Source organism: Penicillium expansum, assembly GCF_000769745.1.
Source record: "Penicillium expansum strain MD-8 chromosome Unknown contig224, whole genome shotgun sequence".
NCBI classification, from domain to species: Eukaryota; Fungi; Ascomycota; class Eurotiomycetes; order Eurotiales; family Aspergillaceae; genus Penicillium; species Penicillium expansum.
The window spans coordinates 248,319-274,101 of NW_015971275.1; the positions used below are offsets into that span (position 1 = coordinate 248,319).

General features: G+C 47.4%; 10 protein-coding genes across 10 annotated transcripts; 6 read left to right on the forward strand and 4 right to left on the reverse strand.

Moving 5' to 3' along the window:
• Positions 1–618: 618 nt before the first annotated feature.
• Positions 619–2,303, forward strand: PEX2_067270 (putative MFS multidrug transporter; the record flags this gene model as incomplete). Its single annotated transcript, XM_016743998.1, has 3 exons — positions 619–801; positions 857–1,674; positions 1,733–2,303. 3 exons carry the CDS (start codon positions 619–621, stop codon positions 2,301–2,303), a joined length of 1,572 nt encoding a protein of 523 aa, XP_016599711.1.
• Positions 2,304–2,959: 656 nt separating this feature from the next.
• On the forward strand, positions 2,960–4,606 carry PEX2_067280 (putative ab-hydrolase associated lipase; the record flags this gene model as incomplete). Its single annotated transcript, XM_016743999.1, has 1 exon — positions 2,960–4,606. The coding sequence occupies one exon, from the start codon at positions 2,960–2,962 to the stop codon at positions 4,604–4,606; it is 1,647 nt and encodes a 548-aa protein (XP_016599712.1).
• A 2,158-nt stretch (positions 4,607–6,764) lies between these two features.
• Positions 6,765–7,088, forward strand: PEX2_067290 (uncharacterized protein; the record flags this gene model as incomplete). Its single annotated transcript, XM_016744000.1, has 2 exons — positions 6,765–6,864; positions 6,943–7,088. 2 exons carry the CDS (start codon positions 6,765–6,767, stop codon positions 7,086–7,088), a joined length of 246 nt encoding a protein of 81 aa, XP_016599713.1.
• Positions 7,089–8,875: 1,787 nt separating this feature from the next.
• On the reverse strand, positions 8,876–9,719 carry PEX2_067300 (uncharacterized protein; the record flags this gene model as incomplete). Its single annotated transcript, XM_016744001.1, has 3 exons — positions 8,876–9,089; positions 9,157–9,383; positions 9,453–9,719. The coding sequence occupies 3 exons, from the start codon at positions 9,717–9,719 to the stop codon at positions 8,876–8,878; spliced, it is 708 nt and encodes a 235-aa protein (XP_016599714.1).
• A 2,265-nt stretch (positions 9,720–11,984) lies between these two features.
• On the forward strand, positions 11,985–13,762 carry PEX2_067310 (putative oxalate decarboxylase; the record flags this gene model as incomplete). The annotated part of the gene is made up of 7 exons (XM_016744002.1): positions 11,985–12,267; positions 12,334–12,423; positions 12,493–12,719; positions 12,770–12,837; positions 12,892–13,012; positions 13,072–13,576; positions 13,632–13,762. The coding sequence occupies 7 exons, from the start codon at positions 11,985–11,987 to the stop codon at positions 13,760–13,762; spliced, it is 1,425 nt and encodes a 474-aa protein (XP_016599715.1).
• A 766-nt stretch (positions 13,763–14,528) lies between these two features.
• Positions 14,529–15,666, forward strand: PEX2_067320 (ankyrin repeat domain-containing protein; the record flags this gene model as incomplete). The annotated part of the gene is made up of 2 exons (XM_016744003.1): positions 14,529–14,610; positions 14,672–15,666. The coding sequence occupies 2 exons, from the start codon at positions 14,529–14,531 to the stop codon at positions 15,664–15,666; spliced, it is 1,077 nt and encodes a 358-aa protein (XP_016599716.1).
• A 632-nt stretch (positions 15,667–16,298) lies between these two features.
• On the reverse strand, positions 16,299–17,239 carry PEX2_067330 (Glucose/ribitol dehydrogenase; the record flags this gene model as incomplete). Its single annotated transcript, XM_016744004.1, has 3 exons — positions 16,299–16,470; positions 16,532–16,648; positions 16,827–17,239. The coding sequence occupies 3 exons, from the start codon at positions 17,237–17,239 to the stop codon at positions 16,299–16,301; spliced, it is 702 nt and encodes a 233-aa protein (XP_016599717.1).
• A 695-nt stretch (positions 17,240–17,934) lies between these two features.
• On the reverse strand, positions 17,935–18,848 carry PEX2_067340 (Short-chain dehydrogenase/reductase SDR; the record flags this gene model as incomplete). The annotated part of the gene is made up of 2 exons (XM_016744005.1): positions 17,935–18,632; positions 18,680–18,848. The coding sequence occupies 2 exons, from the start codon at positions 18,846–18,848 to the stop codon at positions 17,935–17,937; spliced, it is 867 nt and encodes a 288-aa protein (XP_016599718.1).
• Positions 18,849–19,344: 496 nt separating this feature from the next.
• Positions 19,345–21,070, reverse strand: PEX2_067350 (MFS transporter; the record flags this gene model as incomplete). Its single annotated transcript, XM_016744006.1, has 3 exons — positions 19,345–20,163; positions 20,223–20,300; positions 20,372–21,070. 3 exons carry the CDS (start codon positions 21,068–21,070, stop codon positions 19,345–19,347), a joined length of 1,596 nt encoding a protein of 531 aa, XP_016599719.1.
• A 1,237-nt stretch (positions 21,071–22,307) lies between these two features.
• Positions 22,308–24,288, forward strand: PEX2_067360 (fungal specific transcription factor domain-containing protein; the record flags this gene model as incomplete). Its single annotated transcript, XM_016744007.1, has 2 exons — positions 22,308–22,613; positions 22,738–24,288. 2 exons carry the CDS (start codon positions 22,308–22,310, stop codon positions 24,286–24,288), a joined length of 1,857 nt encoding a protein of 618 aa, XP_016599720.1.
• Between the last annotated feature and the right edge of the window lie 1,495 nt (positions 24,289–25,783).

Below are 25,783 nucleotides of genomic sequence, written 5' to 3' on the forward strand. Positions count from 1 at the left end.
CTAGGTTCAAATTTCAAAACTCAAGCTTTTTTCTGGCCGAGTTCCTAAAAAGGTAATACTGTGGACAATTGATTTTGGTTGTCGGGTTCAAAAGCGAAGCCAGAGAGATAAGCAAATCTACAATCCATCAAAGCGGGGTCAAACATGTGTGGCTGGGTAGCGACATTTCGAGCCCAAGATATTTGGAGAATATTCGCCGACAACAAGACATTGCATAAGATGGTTTTAAACGAACCCCAAAGATCTCCAATCTGAGAAGCCCCTGAATGAAGCCGATGCTCGACGTCGCCTCCAATTTCGTCAGCCCCACTCCTCACAACTTCCTAAAAAGGAAGTTCGAAGTAGAAGTCTTGGCGTGGAGATTTAGCACCCCAGAATTCATTCTAACCCACAAATCATCTTGCTTTCCTCGTGCTGAAAAGTCTAGTAGTCTTCTAGAAACGGACAATATTAATCAGATAGCACTATTTACTGGGTGTTAATCTGTAGTTGTTGGGGCGTCATCGCTTAGAAATGATCATTCACCATGGCTATAAAAAATCTTTGCAACACCACACGTGCAATGATGCACTTCTCACTGCAGTCTCAAGAAAAGACACACGCTTTTGATAAAGTACCATGGGAGCGCCGGATACTCCTGGCCCGAGCGATGAGGCGATACAACATGACCTGGACCAGGCCAGGGTAAATCAAGAGACTGTCGATTTGGAAAGATTGGGAAGAGAACGCCCAAAGTGCTTCACTGGCGCTTGGTCAGAAATTTCATTTTGCCTCTCGATTTTCATGTCCCAAATCCTCGCAGTAAGTCATCCACGAGGGTCATACAGCAGGAGAAAAAATTCTGACATTTGACTAGGAATACTACATCTCAGGCTCAAATGTCCTCCTTCCAACGCTGGTCAAAGAGCTTGACCTTCCTGAAGCCTCGACCATATGGCCATCTACCGCATTATCCCTGGTCGTGACCTCGACGCTGCTTATCTTCGGCAGATTAACCGACATGTTCGGCGGGTATCTCATTTACAGCGGTGGGGCTATTTGGCTCACGATATCGTCAATCTTATGCGGTGTTTCCCAAACATGGCTGATGTTGATTATCTGCCGAGCATTGCAGGGCTTTGCTCTGGCCGCTTTTCTTCCATCGGGAATCATGGTTCTTGGCAGCACATACAGACCTGGGCCTAGAAAGAATATCGTATTCAGTATCTATGGCGCATGTGCTGCATTGGGATTCTTCGTGGGAATTTTCTTCTCCGGACTCTCTGGTGAATATCTCACCTGGAGATGGTACTTCTTCTTCGGAGCAATTCTCTCCGCAATTACAGCTGCTCTGTCACTCTTCTCCATTCCCCGCGATTATTCTGAGAAGAGGAAATTGGGCATCCAGATGGATTGGCCCGGTGCTTGTCTTTTCATCCCGGCAGCTGTGCTTATTGTTTTTGCTATTGCAGACAGTTCATATGCACCGCAAGGATGGAGAACTCCATATATTCCTCTATTCTTCGTGCTTGGGCTCATCCTCCTTGGAGTCATGATTTATGTGGAAGGATGGGTCGTGAAGAACCCTCTGCTGCCTGGTGACGTTTTCCGAGTGAAGTATATGCTGCCTTTGGTCATCGCTTTGCTATTTCTTTATGGCACATTAGGCATATTTTTACTTTATGCCGTTCTTTAGTGAGTTATATCCGGGTTGTCATGTTTAGACTGGATATTTTACTGACAACATCTATAGCATGTCTGATATAATGGGTGCTTCGCCAATGCAAATCGTGGCATGGGCCGTGCCTATGGCAGTTGGTGGTCTTATTCTCTCAGTCGGAGGAGGAATGATCTTCCACAAAGTCCCAGGAACAATATTGATGCTGATATCGTGTCTGGGCTACGTGGGTTCTGGATTATTTTTCGCCGTCATCCCTATTGGGGGAAATTACTGGGCTTTCGTATTCCCAGCGATGATATGCGGCACAGTCGGCATTGACATTAGCTTCAACCTCGCCAACGTCTTCATCACGACAAATCTTCCGAAATCAAGGCAGGGCTTAGCCGGTGCATTGATCAACTGTACTCTGCACATGGGAATCGCAGTCATGCTTGGTTTCGCGGATATTGTTCAGACCCAGACTTCGGAGTTGGGTACTCGGGACAGCTACAAGGCTGTCTTTTGGTATCAAACCGGACTGGCCATACTGGGAATGCTTATTGTTCTGTTTTTCGTGCGAATAAGAGAGGCTAAAAGTGAGTTCACGCTTGATGAAAGGGAAGCAATGGCAGCAGAGGGAAATGAAAGAGCTATCGAGGTCTGACGCGTTTGATACCCTTACGTTTGTATTTATTTGGAGAAAATACTGGCTTTGTATATAATTTAATATAAGACCATCCTCATTTGTGAATTTGCAGAAACTTGCATAGATACAGCATGGATCCTATGTCGCACACAGTCGACATCGCTATTCTATTTATAGCGCAGTGCAAATGGGGGTCTTCGATTGGCCAGCCGAATCCACAGTCACATGTCTGCCCCTGGACGATCACGTGACACAACTCAGTCCCCGGCCTTGGCATGCATGCCCCCGGGAGTAATTCGCAGTGATACTTGATGACGTTTTAGAACTCTTGTACTCCGTGATCTACTCACCATTCCCGGAATCTAGAGGCAGAGCTCATAATGTCCCCTTTGGATTCCGGATGACGAGTGAAATTTATGACAATGTCGGTCACAACAATTCCGCTCGAACCCCTCATATCGACCGCACGTGCGGAGACAAGTCACGCCGGCGCAGCCATACGAGACATTCAATCCGACCCAATACAACCCGAGAAGGAGGGGAACGTGAGGATGGTGGTCAGCGATAGCAAGACTGCTTCAGCCATGGAATTTGCTGGGACATCATCGTTTAGAGAAAAACAACCTTTGTCCGGCCTTCATTTCCTGACTGCAGAACATCCGCTTTTTCCACCGATGCCATCGTATGGCCCCCCATCTGCATTGCGCACAGTCCAGTACTACATCTTCATCTTCGCTTCGTTTTTTCTGTCCTTATGCTTTTTGGCGGTTATATTTGTCGGGGCCCTGATCCACACAGCCGGAACCGCAATCTCGGAGACTCGTCTGCGATGGAGTGGGCACAACCCAGACACAAGGAGGTCTTTCTATACAGAGGAACAGGCGCGCAGGAAGGCAAGAGCTAGCGCCGATCGGAGATGGGCTCTGCGCCAGCAGAAGAGGGATGTGGACGAGGAACAGGGACCCGAAGAATGCCAAGAATGCCCGTCATTGGAAGGCGGAAAGGATCCTGTGGTTGGCGACGTCGCATACTATGCCCGCCGAGTGGGTCTCGATGTGGAAACATTCCGTGTCCAGACCGAGGACGGTTTCATTATCACTTTGTGGCATGTGTACAATCCCCGGGAGTATGAGGCATTATCACCGGAAGAGCGGCGTGAGCGCGGACCTGAAGTTTTCACTAAGCCGAGAATGCCGAATGCATCTCGTCCACATTCTAATCGTCGATATCCTGTTCTCCTGGTCCATGGATTGCTACAAAGCGCTGGTGCATTTTGTACAAACGACGAGGACAGTCTGGCATTTTACCTTTGCAAGTCCGGCTATGATGTTTGGTTAGGAAATAACCGCTGTGGGTCACATCCGGAGCACACCACTTTGTCGACCGACGACCCGCGTATGTGGTCTTGGGACATTCGACATCTCGGGACCCTGGACCTTGCAGCACTCACTTCGCGTGTGCTCTACGAGACTGGATTCGAGAAGCTAGGTCTTGTGTGCCACTCCCAAGGAACCACGCAGACCTTCGTTGCTCTAGCGAAGGAACATCGTCCTGAGCTGGGTGAATATATCTCAGTTTTCTGCGCGCTTGCACCGGCTGCATATGCCGGCCCCCTTGTGAGCAGACCGTATTTCCGATTCATGAGCCTTCTCTCCCCGGCGATGTTCCGAGTCGTCTTTGGAATTCACTCTTTCATTCCTTCCATGATGACCGCTCGGCGTCTACTCCCACCTAGAATATATGGAACCCTAGCATATTGGGTGTTCTCCTTTTTATTCGACTGGTCTGACACGCGCTGGGAGCGTGATCTGCGCCATCGAATGTTTCAATTCGCTCCTGTATATGTCAGTGCTGAGTCGATGCGCTGGTGGCTGGGAAGCGACGGTTTTGCGAAACATAAATGCATTTTGTCCACAGACGACGAGCTCTTCCAGGAGACAAACGCGAGCCCGCATATGCGAGATCCCGTTTCTAACCACGGTGACAATCCCGGAGACGCATGTTTGGGAACTCCAGCCCCAAGCCCCTGGTATGGCCCGAGAACACCACCGTTTGCATTCTGGATCGGAGGTTCCGATGCTCTTGTTGATGGTCGCCGGCTTCTGAATCGCTTCCAAAGTGGCCGTGAACCCCATGTGAGTCTCGTTCATTCGAAAATCATTGAAGAATATGAGCATCTCGATGTCCTTTGGGCGATGGACGCGATCGACCAAGTTGGCAGGGAGGTCAGCCAGGTTATTTGGACAACTGTCCCTGATGACGCACGTCAGATATGTCGCACCCCGCGCGGTTTGAATATAGACATGGTAGACAGGGGCTAGGTTATATTTGGCTAGGTATTCTTGTATATTCTACTTTGTAAACAACACTTCATGTTCCTTCCTATAGGGGCAGTGGGGGCGAACCCACCGAACTGCATTCAGATATCTTATGAACATACCATGGCACTCGATTGCTTTATTTATTTGTATCTTTCCTTTTAGATACTTCTCCGTGGTCCTGTGAACTTTTTCCTTGACCGTCTTCTGTCGACAGGTTTCAGGTGTGACTGCATGAAACCCTGAAACATTTATCATACTCTGTCTGCACGACCCTGCTACATCCTGCTCCTCTGAGACAACACCCTACTCTCAGTTTTAAATTCCCTCCAGTCTCAAATGAGCCACAGCGAACTAACAAAAGATATGTCCATAGGTATAAATACCACGCGCAAGTCGAGTTGTCGAGATTAAATCTATGGTAGGAGATATGGGTGTGACTCTATAGTATAAGCAAATTAGGGCCAAAGGCTAACGCATGTAGAACCTTTACCTTTTTAACGCCAGACTACCGCAATGACCTATGAGATCGAGTAGACCGAGACGACGACGTGGAAACTGTCTTATTCCGACAGATTGTGGGTGAGACTGCAAGAAACACGCAAACCGCAAACCGCATACGCAAAAGGACATACAGACCCCTCAATAATGCCAGCATCACCCAAATACCCTTGGTTTGATATGCGCTTCTACGCAGTCTCTGAAGGTGGCACAAGACCCAGCCAGAGAATACATGGTTTCTTATACAGGCTGGTGATTGGTGGGGGTCTGTATGACCTTTGGCTTTTGTGCTTTATAAGGTTCTTCCAGTCTCACCTTAAAGTCGTCGGTATAGGACAGACTGGTTTTATCTTACCCACTCTTCAGGATACTGCGTCTTGTCTGGCGCTCTGAGTTATGATTGATAGATATTTCGCAAGAATTGATAATAAATATGTATACCTACATATATGAAGTTGAGCGAGCTTTGTGACTGTCATGCCCTTGCCCTAATACTACTTTTGGTCAGGTACAGGTACCTGTCAGGTGACACTGTGTATTTGCCTCAGACGTTTCTGTCGCCAAGAATGGATTGGGTGGGGAAGTATTCCCCTTTCAATTGCTATCTTCACTAATGGCAACAGAGTTTACCAATCTGTGCTGCTGACATTTAGAGCTATGAAATTAGTCGAGAGCAACTGTTGCGTCCAGCCTTCAATGGCTTTAGATCAAGTCAATCTAAGCTCAGCCAGGCCCACTAACCCCGCAATGCCCCGGATTTGGGTGGGACCGGGCCAAACCCTCCGGACTCCACAACATTCCACATTTATCGAATTATCATGTGAAATATATGTGTGCACGGAGTATATATAAAGTCATGAATACTATATCCCCAGTTAGCCTCGCCTCTGAATCATATTTCAGGAGAACCCACTTATAGTAGGGTTATCATCTCACTCGGACAGCCCCCTATTTGTCTGTGTCACAATGTACACGGTTGCGAGTAGCTGAGGGCACACAGGTACTTACACTACGACAATATACATGTATCCATCGTACTTCTGGTTTACCTGTGACGGGAAACTTGGCCAATCGCATAGTCAAGGCCAACTAAGACCGCTTCGACACGACCAAAGAGAATGTGGGGAGAGGGCTAATGCGGTCCCATTATGATCGTTTGGCACTTCCAACTATCAAATTGAAGGGCGTTTATAATTGCTTTTAATAGCACCACCATTGAGTCTCTTCAATGTTTACATTTTTTGTAAGCAGGACAGTGTGTACCTACCTCCAAGCAGACATCGCAATCCATGGAACAGACTAACAGACTTGAATCATCACCACGACATCGAGGCGAGATCACCTAGGCCATCAAGGGACATATGGATCACAAAACTCAGTCGGTGACTCCAAGGTTATGTGACGCATCGCGACCATTGGATTGCCACCGTACAGGGATGCCCTAGATGTCACCTTTCCCTCAGTCCCAAGTCCTAACTGACTCCCAACCCCGCATGCAGTCAGATGATGCCAGTGTATATAAGTCCTTCTTTCATGTCCTTCCCGCTACATGTGTGATTACTTGCTTTTCAAGAAACTCTCCGCTCCATCAACTTCCATCAGACTTGTAGACCCAACTTGACTTTTCCATCAACACCCTATCTGACACACTACATCCAAGATGTCCGCAGCCATGGGTCCTCTCCTACAACAACTGCAGGCTCTCCCTGCTCGTTCAAGGCAGGGTCTCAACAACCTGCGCCAGCGTATCTTCCAGCAGGGTATGTTGTCCCCTCTTGTCTTCCAACCGTCTCATCAACCCTCCACCTGACATTCGGATATACTAACACCACAAACAGGAGAGAGACAACCTAAGGAAGCCAACCTCCTGCGCACTTCCCTGGGCGTTCACCGTCCGGTTTGGATCACTGCTGGTGGTGGTCTGTACACCAGTATCGCGGCTGTCTACCTCACGATGCGATATCTGAAGCGTGCTGCTCGGTAGAAATCCCAGTAGTCACTGCTGGCTACCCGACTTGACTTGACTCGACTCTACTACACGGCTGCAGCTCTCACGCATGTTTTCTACTACTCTTCACATAAATACCCCTTTTCTCCCGCGTCGCCATGTATCTATCGACAACAGCTGTATCTGATAGGTAGTTGTGTGCGACTAGAGGATTTCTTCAAGTCCCAGGTTGGGATTTTCTTTCTTTTGTTCGGTCGGTCGTTGGTATCTTCGCCATAGGGTGGCAAGATAGGTCTGGTGTTTTTGTTTAAAGGGCTACTTTACCCTAAATCGATACTATCAGAATGAATATCTTACGAATACTCTCGCTCTGGAATATATTGCAAGTATTTTGCACGATTCATCAACTTACCGCATCCTACGAGTTATCCCATGTCATGGTAATAATGACATCGCTTAACCGAAGGTGCCGGAGATGACCATCAAGGTTCGAAGAGCGTGTGGTAATAATGACTGAATAGTAGAGTGCTTAGAGAAACACGACCAAGGACAGGCCTAACCCCAGCCATAGAGTGACTTTCAAATCGGGGGTATGTAAAGCCAAAGCCGGATGTTTTTCCAACGGGGTACACACACATCGAAACTCAACTGTACGAATACCCAAAGTACTTTTTCTCCTAGAATTTGGGTTATGTACTAGTATAAGTAAACAAGTCATTCAAAGTAGAAAATGAGAAGTGACGGCTCCACTCGGCTGAAGAATAAGATGCTCCACTTCGCCAATGCAGAAAGGAATCTGGAGTGCGCTCAGTCCCTTGCTTCCACCGTACACGATACATGATACCTCAGGTAGACACTTTGTGAACAGTCCTGCTACCTTGTCATATCTCTTCTATTACCCAAGGTATCGTCACTGCACTGGGGTTAGCCCGCAGGATGATCTCGTTGGTGATGAGTGCATGCGTTAGTTTCTGTGTATGGGCTTGGTGGCCCCGCGTTTGTGTTTCGTGCGGAACTTCCTTATTGGGTAGTTTGACAGGAGCAATTATGAATGGGTGTCTGCTCCTATTTGCAGGTAAAATTTAAGTAATTCCTCATAGACATAGGCATAATTTGGGAAGGTTATGTGATAAAGGCTCTACGAAAGGAGTGTCTAGAGCATTTTGACTGTGGTGTACTTGAACTGCGTGATAGTTCTGTTCCGTTGGCAAAACAGCGAGACATGACAGACTCAGTTATAGTCTCCCTAAATTTTGGAATAATATATGTAGTATTCCTAGAACGCCTGGCCTTATCAAAAGGCGTGTACATAGTCAACGCAGATGACTGGACTCGCCTGATATGAACAGGTCTTTTAGTACCTTTAACATTGCTTTACTGAGAAGGAACCATTGCTTCACCCCAACTATGTTTCTTTTCTCCTTCATTTATGGCTCAATGACCAACCTGCTAATATGGTATGTGGAAAATTGTTGCTCCCCTCCGGAGTCACGTTCTTTCCTCAAGCTTTCTTTTAAACTCCGACGGGGCCAACCTTAAATGACAGGCTAATGTGTTGGTGTACCATTCCAAGGTTTCCTCGACGAATGAATCAGCATTGCTGAATTTGAAGCATCAATAAAGCGCCAGATTAAAAGGAAGCAAAATCCCATAAGAAGAGAATGGGGCTAGGTGACTACCTTGCAAATTTCGGTCGATCTCATTCGTGAAATTCATTGGAAATGCAACGTTGTATTGCCTATGTATAGTTGATCCGTTGATGGATTAAGCTGGATGGGCTTGACTCAGTTGCTTTATCTGGTGCACACTGGGAATAGACCCCCTCAAACCCTTTGCGCCGCCACTTCTGCATGGATTAAGGTGCCATAGGTAGCGACGTCGGGCAACACATCGGCGTTATCCGACAGTCGAATGACTTTCACCTTGAACTCAATGTTAAAGCGCCAACGGGGCAACGTCCATTTGCGATATTCACGCCAGGGCCGGTAACTAAAGGACAAGAAGCATCGCACGAGGAACAAAGCCAAGTGAATCAGTCTAGATGTCCAGTGAGTGTTAATATGTATCAGAGAAGGAGAGAGATGATATTATCGGAATGACTGACGCGAACACTACAGCCAACCAGGATAAGACCTGGGCGGTACGGATGAACCATAGGGGTACATCTGAGTCCCATCCGGAGCCGTCGAGGCCCAACTGTGATACACCACTGCCGATTGAGAATACGGCGATGGCGAGGTCCAAGATCAGGTTCAACCAGAGCCAGATAGGTCGGTTCCAGAGATACAGACGAGCCAGATTAAGGAACGAGATCAATCCAGCGGCCAGGAGCTGTTGTCACTGTGGTCAGCGGCTTATTTCCTGTTGAGATTTAAAAATGTGCGTGACATTACTACATACCGTCAAAAAGAGGGCAATTAGAGTACCCTCTGGTGCCCAGGGCCTGATATACCCGAATAGGGTAAGAGATATGAATATGATGATTAGGTTTAGAACAAGCATGAAGACCGCGAGAAGTGCCGAGCTCCACGTTAAAATGAAGATGGTTTTGGCGCATCGTTGTTGATGTCTTTCCACAATGGGATTGTGTTGTTCATCATTCGGGGATCCTAATTCATCGGCTGTGGATTCCAACAGCAGGGGGGTATCTTCAGTGGTTCGCGACATTATGTCAATAATGGGATGAAGAGGGCAACGTGGTAATATAAATGGGAAGGGGGTTATCATGACTAACCTACCTAGGTAAAGGTCGCGAAATGACTCCCAGGCACCAACCGAGGCGCTAAGGTAAGCACTAGCTCCTCCCAAGGTTCCAACACCGTTCTAAAAACCCGAAGATTCTTGGGGCCACAATCATGGATAAGTCAGCTTGTGCATTAGTCATGCATGCACATATAAATCGCTAACTACCTAGTGTCGCTACAAAATTACATATAACTACAAAATCCACTGTTTGATAGATATCGATGACTAATCTCAATATGTGCTTTTGTATGGTATCCACCAGAATAGCGGCCTTTACATTTCCCGAGGGTTTTAATACCCAGTTTTCAACTATATATTATAATATAATATTTGATATACCCCCTAGTTTTAAGGCTATTTATAGGCTTTAAAAACTACTGATTTTCTTACTTTTCTCGAAATTTGAGATCAAATTCGGGACTTTTTAAGTGCCCAAAGTCCTTTTGCAAAAGTACCCTAATGTTGGAAATTGTTGTAAAGGTGCTCTGCGCCAGCTTGTGACACTGAAGGGTACATTAAACCTGCTTATAGGTAAGGAGGTGATACCATCTATAGGTGGGTGAGTGACCTAGCTAGTTGGCATGTTGTGGAGAGAGGCGAATAGAGAATAAAGATAGCTTCGACGGACAAGCGCGGCAAGAGGTTGGATATGGAGCCTCCGGGCTTATAGCCTATTAGGAAAGGCCTGCGGGGAGACCAAGGTACATGGCGCAATCGATATAAGATAAGATTGAAGGGCTAAATTCTAGACCATGTAATTGACAGTATCCTGTTTCTGTATGGCTGGCCAGTGAGATATATATAACGCACACCATTTCCAGAACAGGAAATTCTTTTCCAACTTTTGCATAGTGGATCCCAACAACCGCCCAGCACGACCATCACCCCTGGTATACAGGAACCAAGTATACGGCGCTTCCACCACTCAAGCATTTCTATTTATAGTTAATCTATATGTATAGCAGTGCTCTCTAACCTGTGAGTTAATTTGGTTAAGCAACCTAACCTTCGAGTCATTCGATTATAGTTCATTGTTGTGTGATCCACTGCTTGAGTGAGGTATGCCTCACCAAGTGCAAGGTCCTCGCCAGATGAACATCACTGAAAATAGTGAAGTGACAATCAAGTCTTTTGAGAAACGCAGGCAGCACAGGATTAATGTGATTTATCAACTGCATCGGAGGATAGTTCAGGGCCCACCTGATGCGGGGAAACCGTGTATCCACTCCACGCGTCACCGACGCAGCCCCGGGGACATAACGGGGATTTCCTGTCTTTTAGCGTTTCTCGGCATCCTTAGGTGAGAAGCTTAGCACACGCCCAATATACCATGGTCTAATTTGTCTATTGGTGATAGCTATCATTCTCGCTTGTGCAACATGTTTAAATTTCGTGACGTGTTCACACACCTTGCTGACAAACCGACGTAGCCTTGATCCTACATGTACTGTTAAAGAACCTTGCTCTTCCCGGCTGTGTCCTTACTCATACAGAGCGGGTCTAGTTTCGTTTTTATAACGTTCGGATTGGCTCGAGGGAAGCCTGCGACGCCCCGGGGTCGGGTGGACTTTGTACTAGCCAGCCCACCCTGGTTTGAAGCCATCTGCAACCGCCCGCAGTTATCACTTCTATACATAGTAAATCCCGATTCCGGCTTCGGTTCGTATTGCGAGGACATGCAGCAACCGAGGATCCCGGACCTTTTACCCTTCCTGGCTATTTTTAATCAATCCTCGAAGCGAGTGTTGGATTACCTCGAAAACTTGTATTGGTTGCTGCAAGTGAGGGGTGATCTGGCACCTAAGCCTCCCTTCAGGCGTCCATATTCCCGATCCATAGCGCTGTCCGTATACCGTCTCCCTGCTTGTGACTCTATCCCCTGACAGATAATAATAACTCATACCAGGTGCCTCGAAGCCGATGTTCCGCTACCTTGCATCGTTTGGCCTCGGCATGAGGGGAACCCCAGCTCAATTCTGCGAATATTTGGAGAAACCGCCACATGATTAGGGCGAAGTGATCATGCAATACGAGAGTAAATGCATGAGTCTCTAATGGTTACTGTTGAACTTTTGTTCACCAAAATCAAGCTATAAAAGGCGTCTGGTACGTGATAGTAGAGCGATCTTCATTCTAGTTCAACCTACATTCCTCCTATTCCTTCCCGAGCCATTGGAGAATATCGATATGAAGCTCCAACTCCTTCTTACCCTACTTCCTGCCGTGTTACCCTTAGTGCATGGTGCCCCTGCTCGCAGGGACACCCCCAACCCTGGCCTGCGAGGAAGCGAATCGCTAGTTGGATATTCGCCAGACAATAAGGGCGGCAGCGACTCGCAATCTGACATCAAGTATACTCTTCTTCCAGGGCAGAAGGAAGATCCAAAAATTGGTTCATACCTCGATTTTGAGAAAGACGACAATCCCCAGCCGATTCGTGGTCCCACGGGTTCTGATGATCCCGGCCCAAGTACAAGCGCCACCAATATTATCTCAGGATTTCACTAGATACTGAGTTGACTGACAATTATTGTAGGAAACTATTACTATGACAGAATTAATAGTGATAAGCTCGCACCCCCCGGAACTGATCATGGACAGACTATCAATGCGCAGTGGCCGATGGGTAAGTTTGTGGGTTTCCCCAGAGAAATGCATAATTTGCTTACTATATACTAGGATTGAGCCACAACAGGTAATCTTTCATTCCCGATTAAGAACATGGCAAATACTTATATTTTCCCAAAAAGACTTGGAATCGATGGGGCGGGTTGGGCTCGCCAAGAGAACAAAAATGTGATGCCAGATGCGACGCTCATGGCCGGTGTCGACATGCGCCTGGCACCCGCCGGTTACCGTGAACTCCACTGGCATGTAGCTGCCGAATGGTCCTTGGTGTTGAATGGATCGTGTCGAATCCAGGTACTTGCATATCTTGAACCGACTAAAATAGGTACTGACCAGGCCACCAGGCTGTAAACGAGAACGGGGAGACATTTGTTGACGACCTCACTGCCGGTGATGTGTGGTTCTTCCCACCGTGAGTATTGTCATATGCATAAATAATGCGTTGCGCTGATCACTTGACTGTTAGTGGCGTCCCTCATTCCATTCAAGCCCTCGATGATGGAGTCGAGTTTCTTCTAGTGTTCGACAATGGAGACTTTAGCGAAGATAACACATTCCTCGCAACAGAGGTCTTTCTCCACACCCCGGTAAAGCAAAGTGAATCTTGAACCGAAAAAGAAATCAAATTTGCTAACCCTCTACACAGAGAGAGGTTCTCTCAAAGAACTTTGGAGTTGATATAGCAGCCTTTGACAAGATCCCCGACGATGAACTATACATTTTCAAGGGCACACCCGCCCCAAAAGATATCCAGAAACAGAATGTGACGACAAGTGCTGGCCTTGTACCTCGCACTGAGAGCTATTCATACCACCTCTCTGAGCAGCCAGCCCACGAAGTCGCCGGCGGCTCAGTCAAAATTGTCGACCCACTTACATTCCCCATCGCCAGCAACTTCTCCGCCGCTGTTGTTACCGTTCATCCAGGGGGCATGCGTGAAATCCACTGGCATCCAACTAGTGACGAATGGACTTTCTTTATTTCAGGTCAGGGTCGAGCGACGCTTTTCACTGCCCCGAATGCTGCGACTACATTTGATTTTACTGGCGGTGATGTTGGTTACTTCCCAAAGTCCAATAGCCATTATATTGAGAATACTGGCGACGAAGACTTAGTCTTTGTGGAGGTGCTCCAGGCGCCTGAGTTTTCAGGTATGTCTTTTTTCCGTGTCATATGTTTCCGTTTCCATATACTGACGGTGAGTAGATATGGCTCTTGGTCAATGGATCGCATCCACACCAAAACAAATCGTTGCGGATACACTGAACCTCAGTGAGGACATGCTTAACAACCTCAAGACTGAGAAGCAATATGTTGTCGCTGGTACTAGCAGTTAAATTGCCTCACAAGCGGACCATCCCAATGTTTATATTCCACAGGTCTCGAGTGTTGATGATGTTCTTAATAATTTAATAAAGTTTTGCTAGAAAATGTGCCGCAGAAGGTAAACAGTTCTCCAGAGCCGTATCCCTAAACAAAGAGCCCATTTTCCTCTTTAGTCTCAGCATATTTTGCCGTTCGCGTGGCAAGAAGGGAAGATATGCCATCTGAAGGTTCGCATGTACCAATGGTAACTCGAGGGCCCCGTTGGGAGACCTAGCCGGGTGTTGCCTAGAGCCTCAAATGTCTCAAAGAGATACTAGGTGATTATATATCTATGGAAGATCACTCAATTGGCTAGCTACTGCTCAACGTGAAATATAATGCCCATCTAGGTAATACTCGGGCTTCATTGGTGGAATCAAGTATCCTACACTACGGCCACGGGCCGAGCCCATCGGGCCCACGCACTCGTGTTGCTTATCAATCCCCTTCCTGATTCGACTCCTTTGGGCACATGGAATTTCAAAAAGCTTCCCAATACCAGCTCTTTATTGGACGCTCATGTCGAATCCTGATTAGTGTGATTTAGTGGGCTTACGTCGCAACGCAATTCTGGCTGAGAGAAATGAGGCCCCTCTCTGACAAGGCTGGATGGACCATTGACCAAGAAACTTTTAGCAGCCTAGTTAAGAGGTTCTGCCCCCACTCGGCTCTCATTTTAACCGGCGGGGCTCTCCTTTTCCTTCAATGTGAGGTCAAGTTTTCGGAATTCGAGGGACAATGGATGTCAATGCCCAGTTCATGAACGATACAGTCGAGCGGCGACGTCTTCAAAATCGCCTAGCTCAGCGCAAATTCCGCGGTAGTGGCCATTATCCGATAGCCTGTGTCGATCTTCCTGCTGATTGAAATGGCGATAATAGAGAAGAGGAAGCGGAGGGTGGTGGACAATGAGGTTCTAGAGACGTCTCAAGACCCATCACAATCGACATCAACCGCAAACAACACAGGGGATTTTCCAATCAACTCCTTACCTCCGTTCACAAATGCGCTCTCCACACTGCCAGGAGCTTTGTCTCCAATCGAAATTCCGATCGCTAGCACAGAGACAGGACTGGCAGACAACTTCAATCTCGATGCGATTGACCAGTTCTTGTACGAAACCAGTCACGATTTCTCCTACTCTTTTTCCGATCCATCGCCTGTCCAGTCAAATTTGGTAGGGACGAATTTCACCCAAAGCAAATCCTCCGACCCCGCTTCACGCAATATACCCCCCAACAGTACAAGAATCGATCATTCCAGGTCGCTGTCTCGATCCGGAGATAATAATAGCCTGCCACTACATCGCAGGACATCTGATTCTAATATTCGCCCGGGGAGTCCGGGCCCCCAACCACCGCAATCACACAATGAAGATAGGCTCATTACCTCGGCCAGAGATGATGAGGGATGGCTTAGCACCCTCCACATCGCCGCGCAGAAGGGCCACGAGAGGATTGTTCGAGTTCTTCTGCTCCGCGGTAACATGGATGCAAACAATCAAGATAGCGACGGTCGCACACCCTTGACACACGCGACTATTGAGAATCACGAGTCTGTAGTCCGCCTACTACTCTCCAACGGCGCTCGAATAGCCGTGTATGATTGTGACGGCCGTTCTGCGCTGCACTGGGCTGTTTTACATCGGCGACTCGAGATACTCCAGCAATTGCTCGAGCATCGCGCCAAATACGAGCGTAATTTGGATATTGATGTGTACGACAATTCTGGCTGGACCCCATTGCATATGTCCGTGGATAGAGCTTTCGAGGCTGGGATCTTGATGCTCCTCCAGGAAGGTGCGGATATTAACGCCAAAGCACACAAATGTCCGTATACAGGCAAGATCCTGCCCCTGATGGATCGGCCGCGATAAAGCGGTGGTTTCCGTGGAATCGACTTTCCTTCGAAATCACTGTCAACCTTTTTACAGTGCTTCACTGCCTGACAGCTTAGAGTCTGCCATCTTAGCGAAATTCGATCTATTTTTCCAAGAGCTGGAGGAAGTGGAACTCCCCTATACCTACGAACCAAACGACAAGCCGAGTTACCAGGACTACTTCGCCTGCCACACACCAAACTATGCGACAAAGCCAGCAAGCGCCTTATTGCCCGAGGTACTGTAGGAAAGAATCTGCCTAGTTTGATTGCTGTCTACCGTATCAACGGTATTACTACCAATACCACACATGCGCGAGTTGGACACACCGCAAAGTCAAATGCCATTGTTCCCCCTTGACGCAATGCTTTATACCCTTTCAATATAGACGTCTACCTGGACTACATTGTTTCACTCATTATCATATGTGAACATCTAGCACATATGAACCACCGTCAGAATCTCCTGATATCCATCACACCAAATGGTGTGCTTAGCTCAATTAAACAACCAACGTGTGTCACCAATTGAGAAACCACGAGCATTTCAGACCGGATTCTTGAATAGATCATTATATTGTAGTTGCGCTATAGAATCCAATGAGAGTGATTGGAATGGTTGACCAGTATTTACCAAGGCTCCTCATTGCCATCATACTTGAACAGCTTCCCACTGTGAGTTTGCAGCGTAGATGCGTCAATGACTTTGACCACGCCGACAACACTTTCCTCCACGGTGATGGCAGCTTTTTCGATCCCGAAAGAATCGGCCCCTCGGTTACCGAGCTCTGTCTGAACCCAGCTATTTTTCGGTGTCATGGTTAGTCCGCCACACAGGAACATTGGGGAAATCCAAAACTTACCCGGGGTCCAAAGGGAACGCGTTCAACCAAGGATCTTCAACGGAGATTGCCTTGGTGTACCAGTGCAAAGCAACTTTACTCGAAGCATATGCACCATTTTGCAGTGGGAGAAAGTTCCTACAAATGGTTAGCACACTCGCTCACGTATGGGCTAGGTGTCATCTGCCAACGGCAAGTGGACTAGCATTGACAGGGCACTCACTATGGATAATATTAGCATCTACTCTAGGCCAAAGAAAACAGACGAACGGGACTTACCGTTAGGAAAGCGGAGCTAGACCCAATCGTTACCAACTTGGGGGTATGTGCCTCCTTAAGGACAGGTCGGAAAGCCTGATAGAGATGGATGAAGCCATACACATTGACGTCGATGTGCTTCTGGATTTCCTCCACCTTGACCTCCGACACCTTTGGCCAAGATAGAGCGATACCGGCGTTGGCGATCAGGATGTCGATGTGGGTGATTCCCTTGGCAGCTAATGCTTTCACTGCCGTAGCGGGGTCGGTGGGAGAGAGAGCATCGAGTTTGATAACCTCTAAAGTAGTGCCTTCAGCCTTTGGCAGATCAGCCAAGGCAGTAGAGGTTGGGTGGCTTGGGTCGCGGTTCGCCGCAATCACCGTGTGGTTGGGCTTCTGCAGGTACAGTTCTAGGATACCTTTGCCGATACCACGATTGGCTCCGGTAATGAGGACAATAGTTGGGGCCATGGTGGGATACAAAAGCTTGTCGATAAAAGAAATCGATCTGATTGTTAGAGGTGAAATGGAGTTATGGTAGAAATAGAATTTACCACGAAGAGGGGAACGAAATACAGATATATAAGATCATAACTAGCTTGAAAAATTGGTACTACAATTGATTATCAACATGCTCGCTTGGTAATAGGCGCAAGGTAATCATTTAGAGACCGAGAGTCGGGCAGCGGATGGATTTCATTGTGTAGTGAAAGCATCCTATCCGATAGCACGCAATCAAGAATGAACGTAGAGTACTGGTACCTACGGCTATAGATCTCTTGACTATGAAATGACGTTCAGTAATGTTCCCAAAATGGCGTCATGCAAGGTCAGCTTACTGTGGGGCCTTAGGATAAGCATCAGAACTCGGACGTTCGGCTGTTCGACTGTAAAATACTTACATTATTGACTTGACGGCCCTCTTGATTTTGCTAGCACTTTGAGATTGTCTATAGAGAGATAGTAGGGCTTGGATTGAGTGGGACTTCAGTTGCTTGGCCAGAGCCCTACCTCGGATCTTTGGGAATAGCTTAAGAGACAGCAGATCGGGCAGAAGTTCTTCTAAGGACTTTAAACGAGATTGAGCAAATCTTTCAAATTCCCCAGGAAGAAGGAAGTGTACGATGGCCGATGCTCCCCTATAAAATACTAGAAACATTTGGATATCACCAAGGGAAACTGCCATCCTTATGAATCAACCTCCCAACCTCAGCATCCCTCCGCCCTTCCAGGATACCCAGTATGGTATTTCCCGAGATCGACGGATCACTTGCATTTCCCCATCCACTGCGCTCCTCCTCACTTGTTCTACGCAGATTCGACCGAACAAACCCCGGACACACCGCAAAGACCTTAAGCGGTGTATCGCGACTCTCGACCCAGTCCTGAATCATGATCATATTCAGAGCGGACTTACTAGCACGATAGGCCTCCCCATTCGACGGACCCCGGAACACCTTAGACGTGGGATCCGACGCTAGGGCCAGGGACCCGACCCCGCTGCTCACGTAGATAGAGTAGGGGTTCGGTGACTTCAATAACAGGGATCGGAAGGCAGCCGACACAACTGCCGGTCCAATCACATTGGTATCCATGCAGAGTTGGAGCCGGGTCTTGATGTCCGGGTGTCGACTCGCCACTCCTGCGTTGTTCACTAGCACATCGAGCTGTCCGAATCGCTCCTGCACGGTATTTGCTGCTGCTCGTACTGATGTCTCATCCGTCACGTCCAAATGCACAGTTGATACATTTCCCGTCGCGATTCCCTCTTGCTTCAGTTCGTCTAGGGCTTGCGTGCCTTTTTCGAGGGACCGGCAGGCGAGAATTACGTGGAATCCTTGAGGGGCCTGGGCGAGCACCTTGGCTGTTGCGAGGCCAATGCCGGAATTGGCTCCTTTTTCACGTTCTTACTTTTATCTTGTAAACGGCGGACCTGTGCATTACTGTATCGGGTTAGTTTTGCCTTTTTGAGTTTAGCGCCCCAATACGCTGTCACGTAACCTACCTTCAATGCCGCGGGCTTGGCGGACGTGCGGATGGATAGGGCTTTAGCGTCATTTACTTCAACATCAACCGACATATGTGTCAGAGTGCTCCGTATAGAGGTTGATAATAATGGGCATATAGCTCGGGGATACCTTGGGACTTCCTAAATACGGAGGCCAACTTAAGCTGATAGAGCCCGTGGGCTTTCCCGACAGAAGCAACAATGCCACATCCGAGATCCAAAATACACACGCTAATATAGATGCTGTATTCCATTCAAGCGGAGATAATAGTTCTATTAGAGAGCCAGCTCTGAACTGGCTTGGGTGTACTGATGTGTACCTATGGATGCGCCAATGTAGACTTGGAGGTTACATAGTAAGGTAAGGAGTAATATTTTGAGTCTCTGTCTTTTTTCATTGCTATCTATGCTTGGGACTTTCTAGATGTGGGAGAAATGATCGTATCCCATCTGTTCCAAGGTTGAGAGAGAAATACAGTAGAAATTGAACATTCAGGGTATAGTAACAGTGTGTAGGATGCAACATTTAAACGGCCAAACTTGGAAGCGACGAGGAAGGAAGTGGTAATTAGGAAACCTTGACTGGAAATTTCTCACGTAGCCACTCTCCCTTCCAGTAAAACAAAAACGGGATTGGGATGAAGCTGATCGTAATGAACGCGAGCACACTGTTTCCCCAACCCATATGTAAATGAGCGTAGAGCGATGGAGCGGCAAGAGGCAGGAATGCTCCTGTCAAGTTACGAAGGATTGTGAGGGCACCCATGGCCGATGCGGCCGTTTGTGGCCCAAAGATATCAATAATATATGTTTGCGCAGAAGAGCTGATGACCACGGCGCCAGGTCCACAGATAGCTGTTCCAATGATAGGAACAACCCAGTGCACTCGGTACTGCACTGTCCACCCATAGATAAACAAGCCGATGGGGAAAAGAGGAGAGACCCACATCATTAAGATCAGACGTCGCTCGGCCCGAAAGTTTCCATTTTCAGCATGCAGCAAGCGGTCACTAAGATTGGCAAAGACCAAAACACCAATGGCACAGCCAATCCCGACACCGATATATGCCAAGCCGGAGACACCGACACTCCAACCATAGTAGGTTTCAAAGACGGTTGGGAAGGTCGCAAACAATAGCATGGTCACACCAAAATTGAACGCAATGTAAAGAGAGATCAGAAACAGAACAGGTGAGAGGACAAGGAAAGTAGCCGGACGAGTGATAGCGTGAGCAATAAGACGACTGATTGGGGTCTGCTTGTCACCTTTTGCACGCAGATTTGGATTCCCTGTCTCTTTGCGCAAGCGGGTAGCTTTATCCTTGAGAATTATGACAGCGCTTGTCTCACGCATGAATATGAAAGAGGCAGCCGTGACGGCGCCGGCCTAGCAGCCCATGGTTAATGTTCGTACAGAAAGGCTGGATAAGGCGGCGCATGACTTACAAGCATCAGAATGAGATAAAATGTCCATCTCCAGCTCAGATTCTCGGTCACAAATCCTCCAACAATAGGGCCAAGAACCTAATAATCATAATCATGTCAGTCTCATGGTTCCAAGGTCCTTTCTTAAAAATATTGGATGAATAACATACCGGTCCAAGAAGTGGCCCCGCGGTAAATAGAGCCATTGCTACTCCTCTCTCCTCCTTTGGAAGCAAGTCTGCGACGGTACCACCTCCTGTTGACATATAAGACGCAGCAGAAAGGCCAGTGCACAGGCGGAAGACAAGAAACTCTGCGACATTGGTACTTCGTGCACAGCCAGCAGTAAATCCAAGATAGAATACTGAGCTCACGCGATAAACAGGCACACGCCCAAAAACCTCAGAGAGAGGTGGAACAAAGAATTGACCCACCGCAAAGCCAAGTGAGGCGATGGTGATTGTCAAAATCTCAACAGTGTCGCTTTTGAAACCGAACTCGCTCTTCATGAGTTTGGCACCCGGGGAGAACATTGTAGTTGCAAGATTGCAATATAGCACTGACAAACTGACCAGTAGTACGTTGGCCATTTTGAAAGTCTTGGACCAATTCCGTGGATTAGCAGGGTCATCCGGTCCATCCCAGTCGACGAGGTTTGGAACCGCAACGGAAGCATCATTACCTGCTGGATTCGCTTTCTCCATATCCGTCGCAGGATCTGAGGATTGAAGTTTTTCAGAGCTACTGCTGGCAGTAGTCGGGGCTTTTTCATTGAGATGCCCTTCAATAGCACCAGGTTCGGTGGCCACCATATTCCTAGTTTCGTGATCGTAGACCGTTCGATCAGTCTCGGCCGAGCTTGGAGGCATTCTTGGCCGGTGGTGTTTCCGGGATTCTGGCCTCGTATGATCTGGAGATCTCAATGTGGTCTAGTCGTCGTGGTAGAGGAGCGGGCGGGATCAGCTGCAGTGGTGTATTTTGGCTATTCTATTCTATTTTATTTTTGTGTTGCTTAGCCCGTAATAAATAGAAAGATTGAAACGACATAGCATTCCTTTCGATCCTTTAGGTCAACAAAGCCGTATCTTGCCCCGGGTTTGCTCCGTTTCGGCTTCTGATTTGCGGTCTCCGGGTATTGCAAATACATACTCTGTACTAGAATCTCACCTACAGACGTACGTACCAGGGTCCCCCCACTTAAGAGTGGGGGTAATCGCCCCTCTCTATGTACATTGCTCCGTCGATTGCTCCGTTTATTTCCTTAGGGTTTTCCGCTCCGTTAGACATTGCCCCATCGTTTTCCCTTTACATGGTGATTTACTATTTTTCTTTTCTTTCTAACCTCAGCTAATGTACTCTAAGTTCATCAAAATCGAAAAATAAACGCCCTCGATCTTGGCGTCGATGGCTTTTCCTCCCCCCGACAGGCCATCTGAATTGGTCGAGATACGTCCTTCAATACCGCCACAACCTGATGGGGTCTCTATACTAGAACCTGTGCCGCAATTACGAGATCGGCGTCGCGAGAAGCCGCTACTATCATGCACCTTCTGCCGGAGTCGCAAGTACATTTTCCAATTTCTTTTTATCTTTTTATGTTTTTGATTTTTATCCACGCCTCGTCGCCTAATTATGCCACATTTCAAAGTTGTCACCGAGAAAATCGATACTGACCAAAGTCCCCTACTCATCTGTTCGTCTTACAGAGTTCGGTGTGATCGTCAACTACCCTGCAAGACCTGTCTTGACCGAGGGATAGGTTCAACATGCTCTTACCAGTCCAGGGTGCCTCGCAATAAAAGCCAAGTAAGCGTCGGTGACCGCATTCAGCAGCTCGAGTCATTGGTGCGCTCTCTAGTCCACCAGCAACAGCAGAGTCCACAACAGCAGCATAGTCCGCAGGCACAGACTACCTATTCAGATGGTCCAGCAATTGACCTAGCGAATTCCTTTCAAGGTACGCCTGGGGCATCGCCACAAGGTATACCCACAAAAACACCACTGGCCTCGGTTGACGAAGATCATATCGTGCCAGGTATACGGCATGCTTCTTTGTCGCATAATAGAGACTATGCTTTATCCCCTGCACCCTCGGAGCATGGTAGCATGCGCCTCCATTCACATGGTACGAACTATGTTGGAAGCTTTCACTGGGCTGCCGTTCTTGACAGCATCTCAGAGCTGAGAGATCATTACGAAGAGGAGGAGGAAGCCAGGTTGTTGGCCGCGAATGATCATGTGCTACATGAGAGCCCTGGCCCCCGGCTTCTTTATGAGCCTGTTCAGACAACAAAGGCCGATCTACTGGCTGCAATTCCCGCTCGGTCTGCGGTGGATCGTATGGTTGCTCGATACTTTAACGCCCAGGGTGTCGTTCCAGAAATCCTTCATAGCGGGCATTTTCTCCGAGAGGTACGGATCATCCATCCTTGGTCCTTTTGATACAGATGTCAAGAACCATTTCCTACCCACAATAATCTACCTGATTTCATTGCTTCGTGCGCAACGTGATGGTTAATTTGCCCTTGGTCTCCAGTATGAAAAGTTCTGGCAGGAGCCAAACGCAGCGTCAATAGCTTGGATTGGTCTTTTGTTCAGTGTCATGTCCCTCTCAACACGGTATCAACAATCAATTGAGGGCTCTGAAGATCCGGAAACACCAGTGCGCGTGCATATGTTTCAAGAGAATGTCATTCATTGCCTTGTGCTCTCTCAGTGGACTAGGGGTGGAGACTACGTGCTAGAAACCTTGATCAACTATCTTACCAGCGAGCTGTTTCTTTCTAAGGACTCAGAGATTGGTCTATGGTTGGTACAAGGGATGATTGTACAGCTTGCCCTGAGTCTAGGGTATCATCGAGATCCACAAAACTTCTCCAGCATCTCTACGTTCGCTGGAGAGATGCGACGAAGGGTATGGGCTGTGATAGTGCAGATAGACTTGCGATTATCTAGCCAGATGGCACTTCCACGTCTCCTTAAGCTGCAGCAATATGATACTGCCGAGCCTCGAAATCTTTTCGATACTGATTTTGACGAGGATAGTACTGAGCTGCCTGAATCGCGCCCTGAAACCGAGGTCACGCCTGTCTTATACAGTCTAGCAAGAACTAGGATAGACCAGATGAATGGGCTTGTCAGTGATCTTGTTAACGACATACGGGAGCACCCTTACATGGAGATCATAGACCTCGACCAAAAATTGCAGGAGGCCGAAACTTCGCTATCACCCATTTTCCGCTGGCAGCCTCTTAGTCAATCAATTATGGTTTTGCCACAGATCATCATGCATCGAGTGCTACTTCAGCTTGCAATCCAGCGTGTGACCATTTGGCTTCATCGGAAGTACCTCACACCTTCTTACAACCCAGCACAATTCGAATATTCCCGGAAGGCCTGCATAAAATCTGCAATGAGAATCATCGAATTCCAGCAGATAGTTGATGAGGAAACTCAGAGAGACGGACTTTTATACCCAGTGCGATGGATGTTTACGTCATCACGCCTAAAGGCTGTCTTTCTATTGGGCATCAGTATTCTCTGCTATTATGTTCAGTTGACAAAGACGCATTCTGACGTCTCCTTGGGTGAGGAGACAGATAACAGCATAAATGATCTGCTGCAGAACGTTTATCCTCTCTGGCTACGCTTGAGTGCTTTGTCTCCTGAGGCACGGCGAGTAGTTCAGCTCTTGCATCCGCTTCTGGAGATGGATGGAGAAGAAAACGATCAGACCCCGCTCGCTACTCCTAACTTGGTCTCTCCATTTATTCCTGTATCTGGGGATATGATGTCCCTGGATCAGCCCGCGTGGGGACTGTACGAAGGTAAACATAAACCATTATGCCAAGAGGAATCCCCAACTTTCCTTCTCTCTTCCATATTGACTAACATCGAATCTGTCAATTTGTTTCCTCTAGATTTCATGAAAAACTTCTCATCTATGCCCACATTTCCCAATAGCTCGGACTTTCGGTACTCTGACGGTCTCATGTCGTCTTCAAGTACGGCGGTTGTCTCTATGGCAGATTTGTTGCTCACAAACACGACGGAGTTTGATCAGTGGATGAATGTTAGTTTTCATTGAGTCATTGATTTACCTTTATTCCCAATTATCACTTATTTAGTTATTGCTAGGATAGAGGCCTTAGGCCATCAAAGTTGGTGCCTCAGACATCGACCCCTCATGGTAAATAGGTGGCAGATCGAGGTTCTATAGCAATCAACTCTCTCCCTCCTCACTTTCTGGCATATGCCTAGTAGATGCCACATCAGTTATTCACCCACTGCGTTGACTGGGGAGGATTGAAAAAGAAAGAGAAAAGAGAAAAGAGAAAAAGACAAGAGAAAAAAAAGGAAGAAAGAAACATAACACGAATTATTCTAACTATATTCTACCTACAGGCATAAGGGCGAATTCATCAACCCGAATGAACTTGGATATTGTCAGGTGGAGGCCAAAAGCAAACATGAATATAATAAACTATTAACCTGTCAATTAATTTGATCAATTACTCTGAGTGCAGGGTCAAATTTAGCCTTGTAACACCTACGAAACCCTTTCTATTTTGCTTTGGATAGCACTGATCAGTTGCTTACATGCGCATATGACTAGCTATGAGAGAGATATCTTCAACTTGGAATACCTTATGACCGCCTTCACGGAGGTGGCGGGAGTATCTTTATAGATTGGTGCCGGATTCGTATATCGGTATTATTCTTAGATTCTACTAGGCTACTAAGCACTCGCAAAAAACCGGTGTTTATCGGTTCTCCGAATCGGGGGCCATGTGGGAATCTGTCTAGTGGATTTGTCTCCCCGCAGATGAAACGCCTGAGCTGGCAGAGCTTGACGTGATCTTGCACATCGCTGCTGACCGCAACTTCTGGGATGGATATGGTGCTCTCAAGCTTGTTAATGTTACCAGCTCCAAAGCACTTGCGAATATGGCTCTTCGCACGGGTGCCACTAGTTGTAATGGGTGGGTGTTTGGCACAATCCTACCGGTTATGTGGCGACATTAATTTGAATTTTAAGAAAACTAAGAACAACAGTGATGTTAATAGTAATAGGGTTAAGATATTATATACAGAATATGGGGGGAACTAAGAGTGACATCCTCTGCGATACCACGGTCGCTCCTCCACCAGAGAATACGGCATTAAAGAACAAAACGCCGAATCTAATATCCGAGCCAATAATTCATTGTCAACTGAATCGATTGAAGTCAAATTTATTATCTAGTTCGATTGATTCCTAAGCACTTTAGAAAGAAATCGTCCAGTGACGGGGTTGCTGTGATGCAAAACCCGACAAAAGCCGACCATCCCTGCACCATTTGACTACGATAGATGAATCTCAATGAGAGAGGAAGGGAGGAGAAGGAGTTAAACTCTTATTGCCGGTCAAGAACTTTGTAAAGGATTGGTCATCTCATCATGGGTTGGTCCATGATCAAGTCAATAAGTCAATAAAGACGATAAATACCAGCCCGTTAGCTCAGGGCGTTTGAATCAAACCTCAGACATAATTTTACATTACCCTGCGAATCTAATAAGTCGATAAATCAAGCCCAAACAAG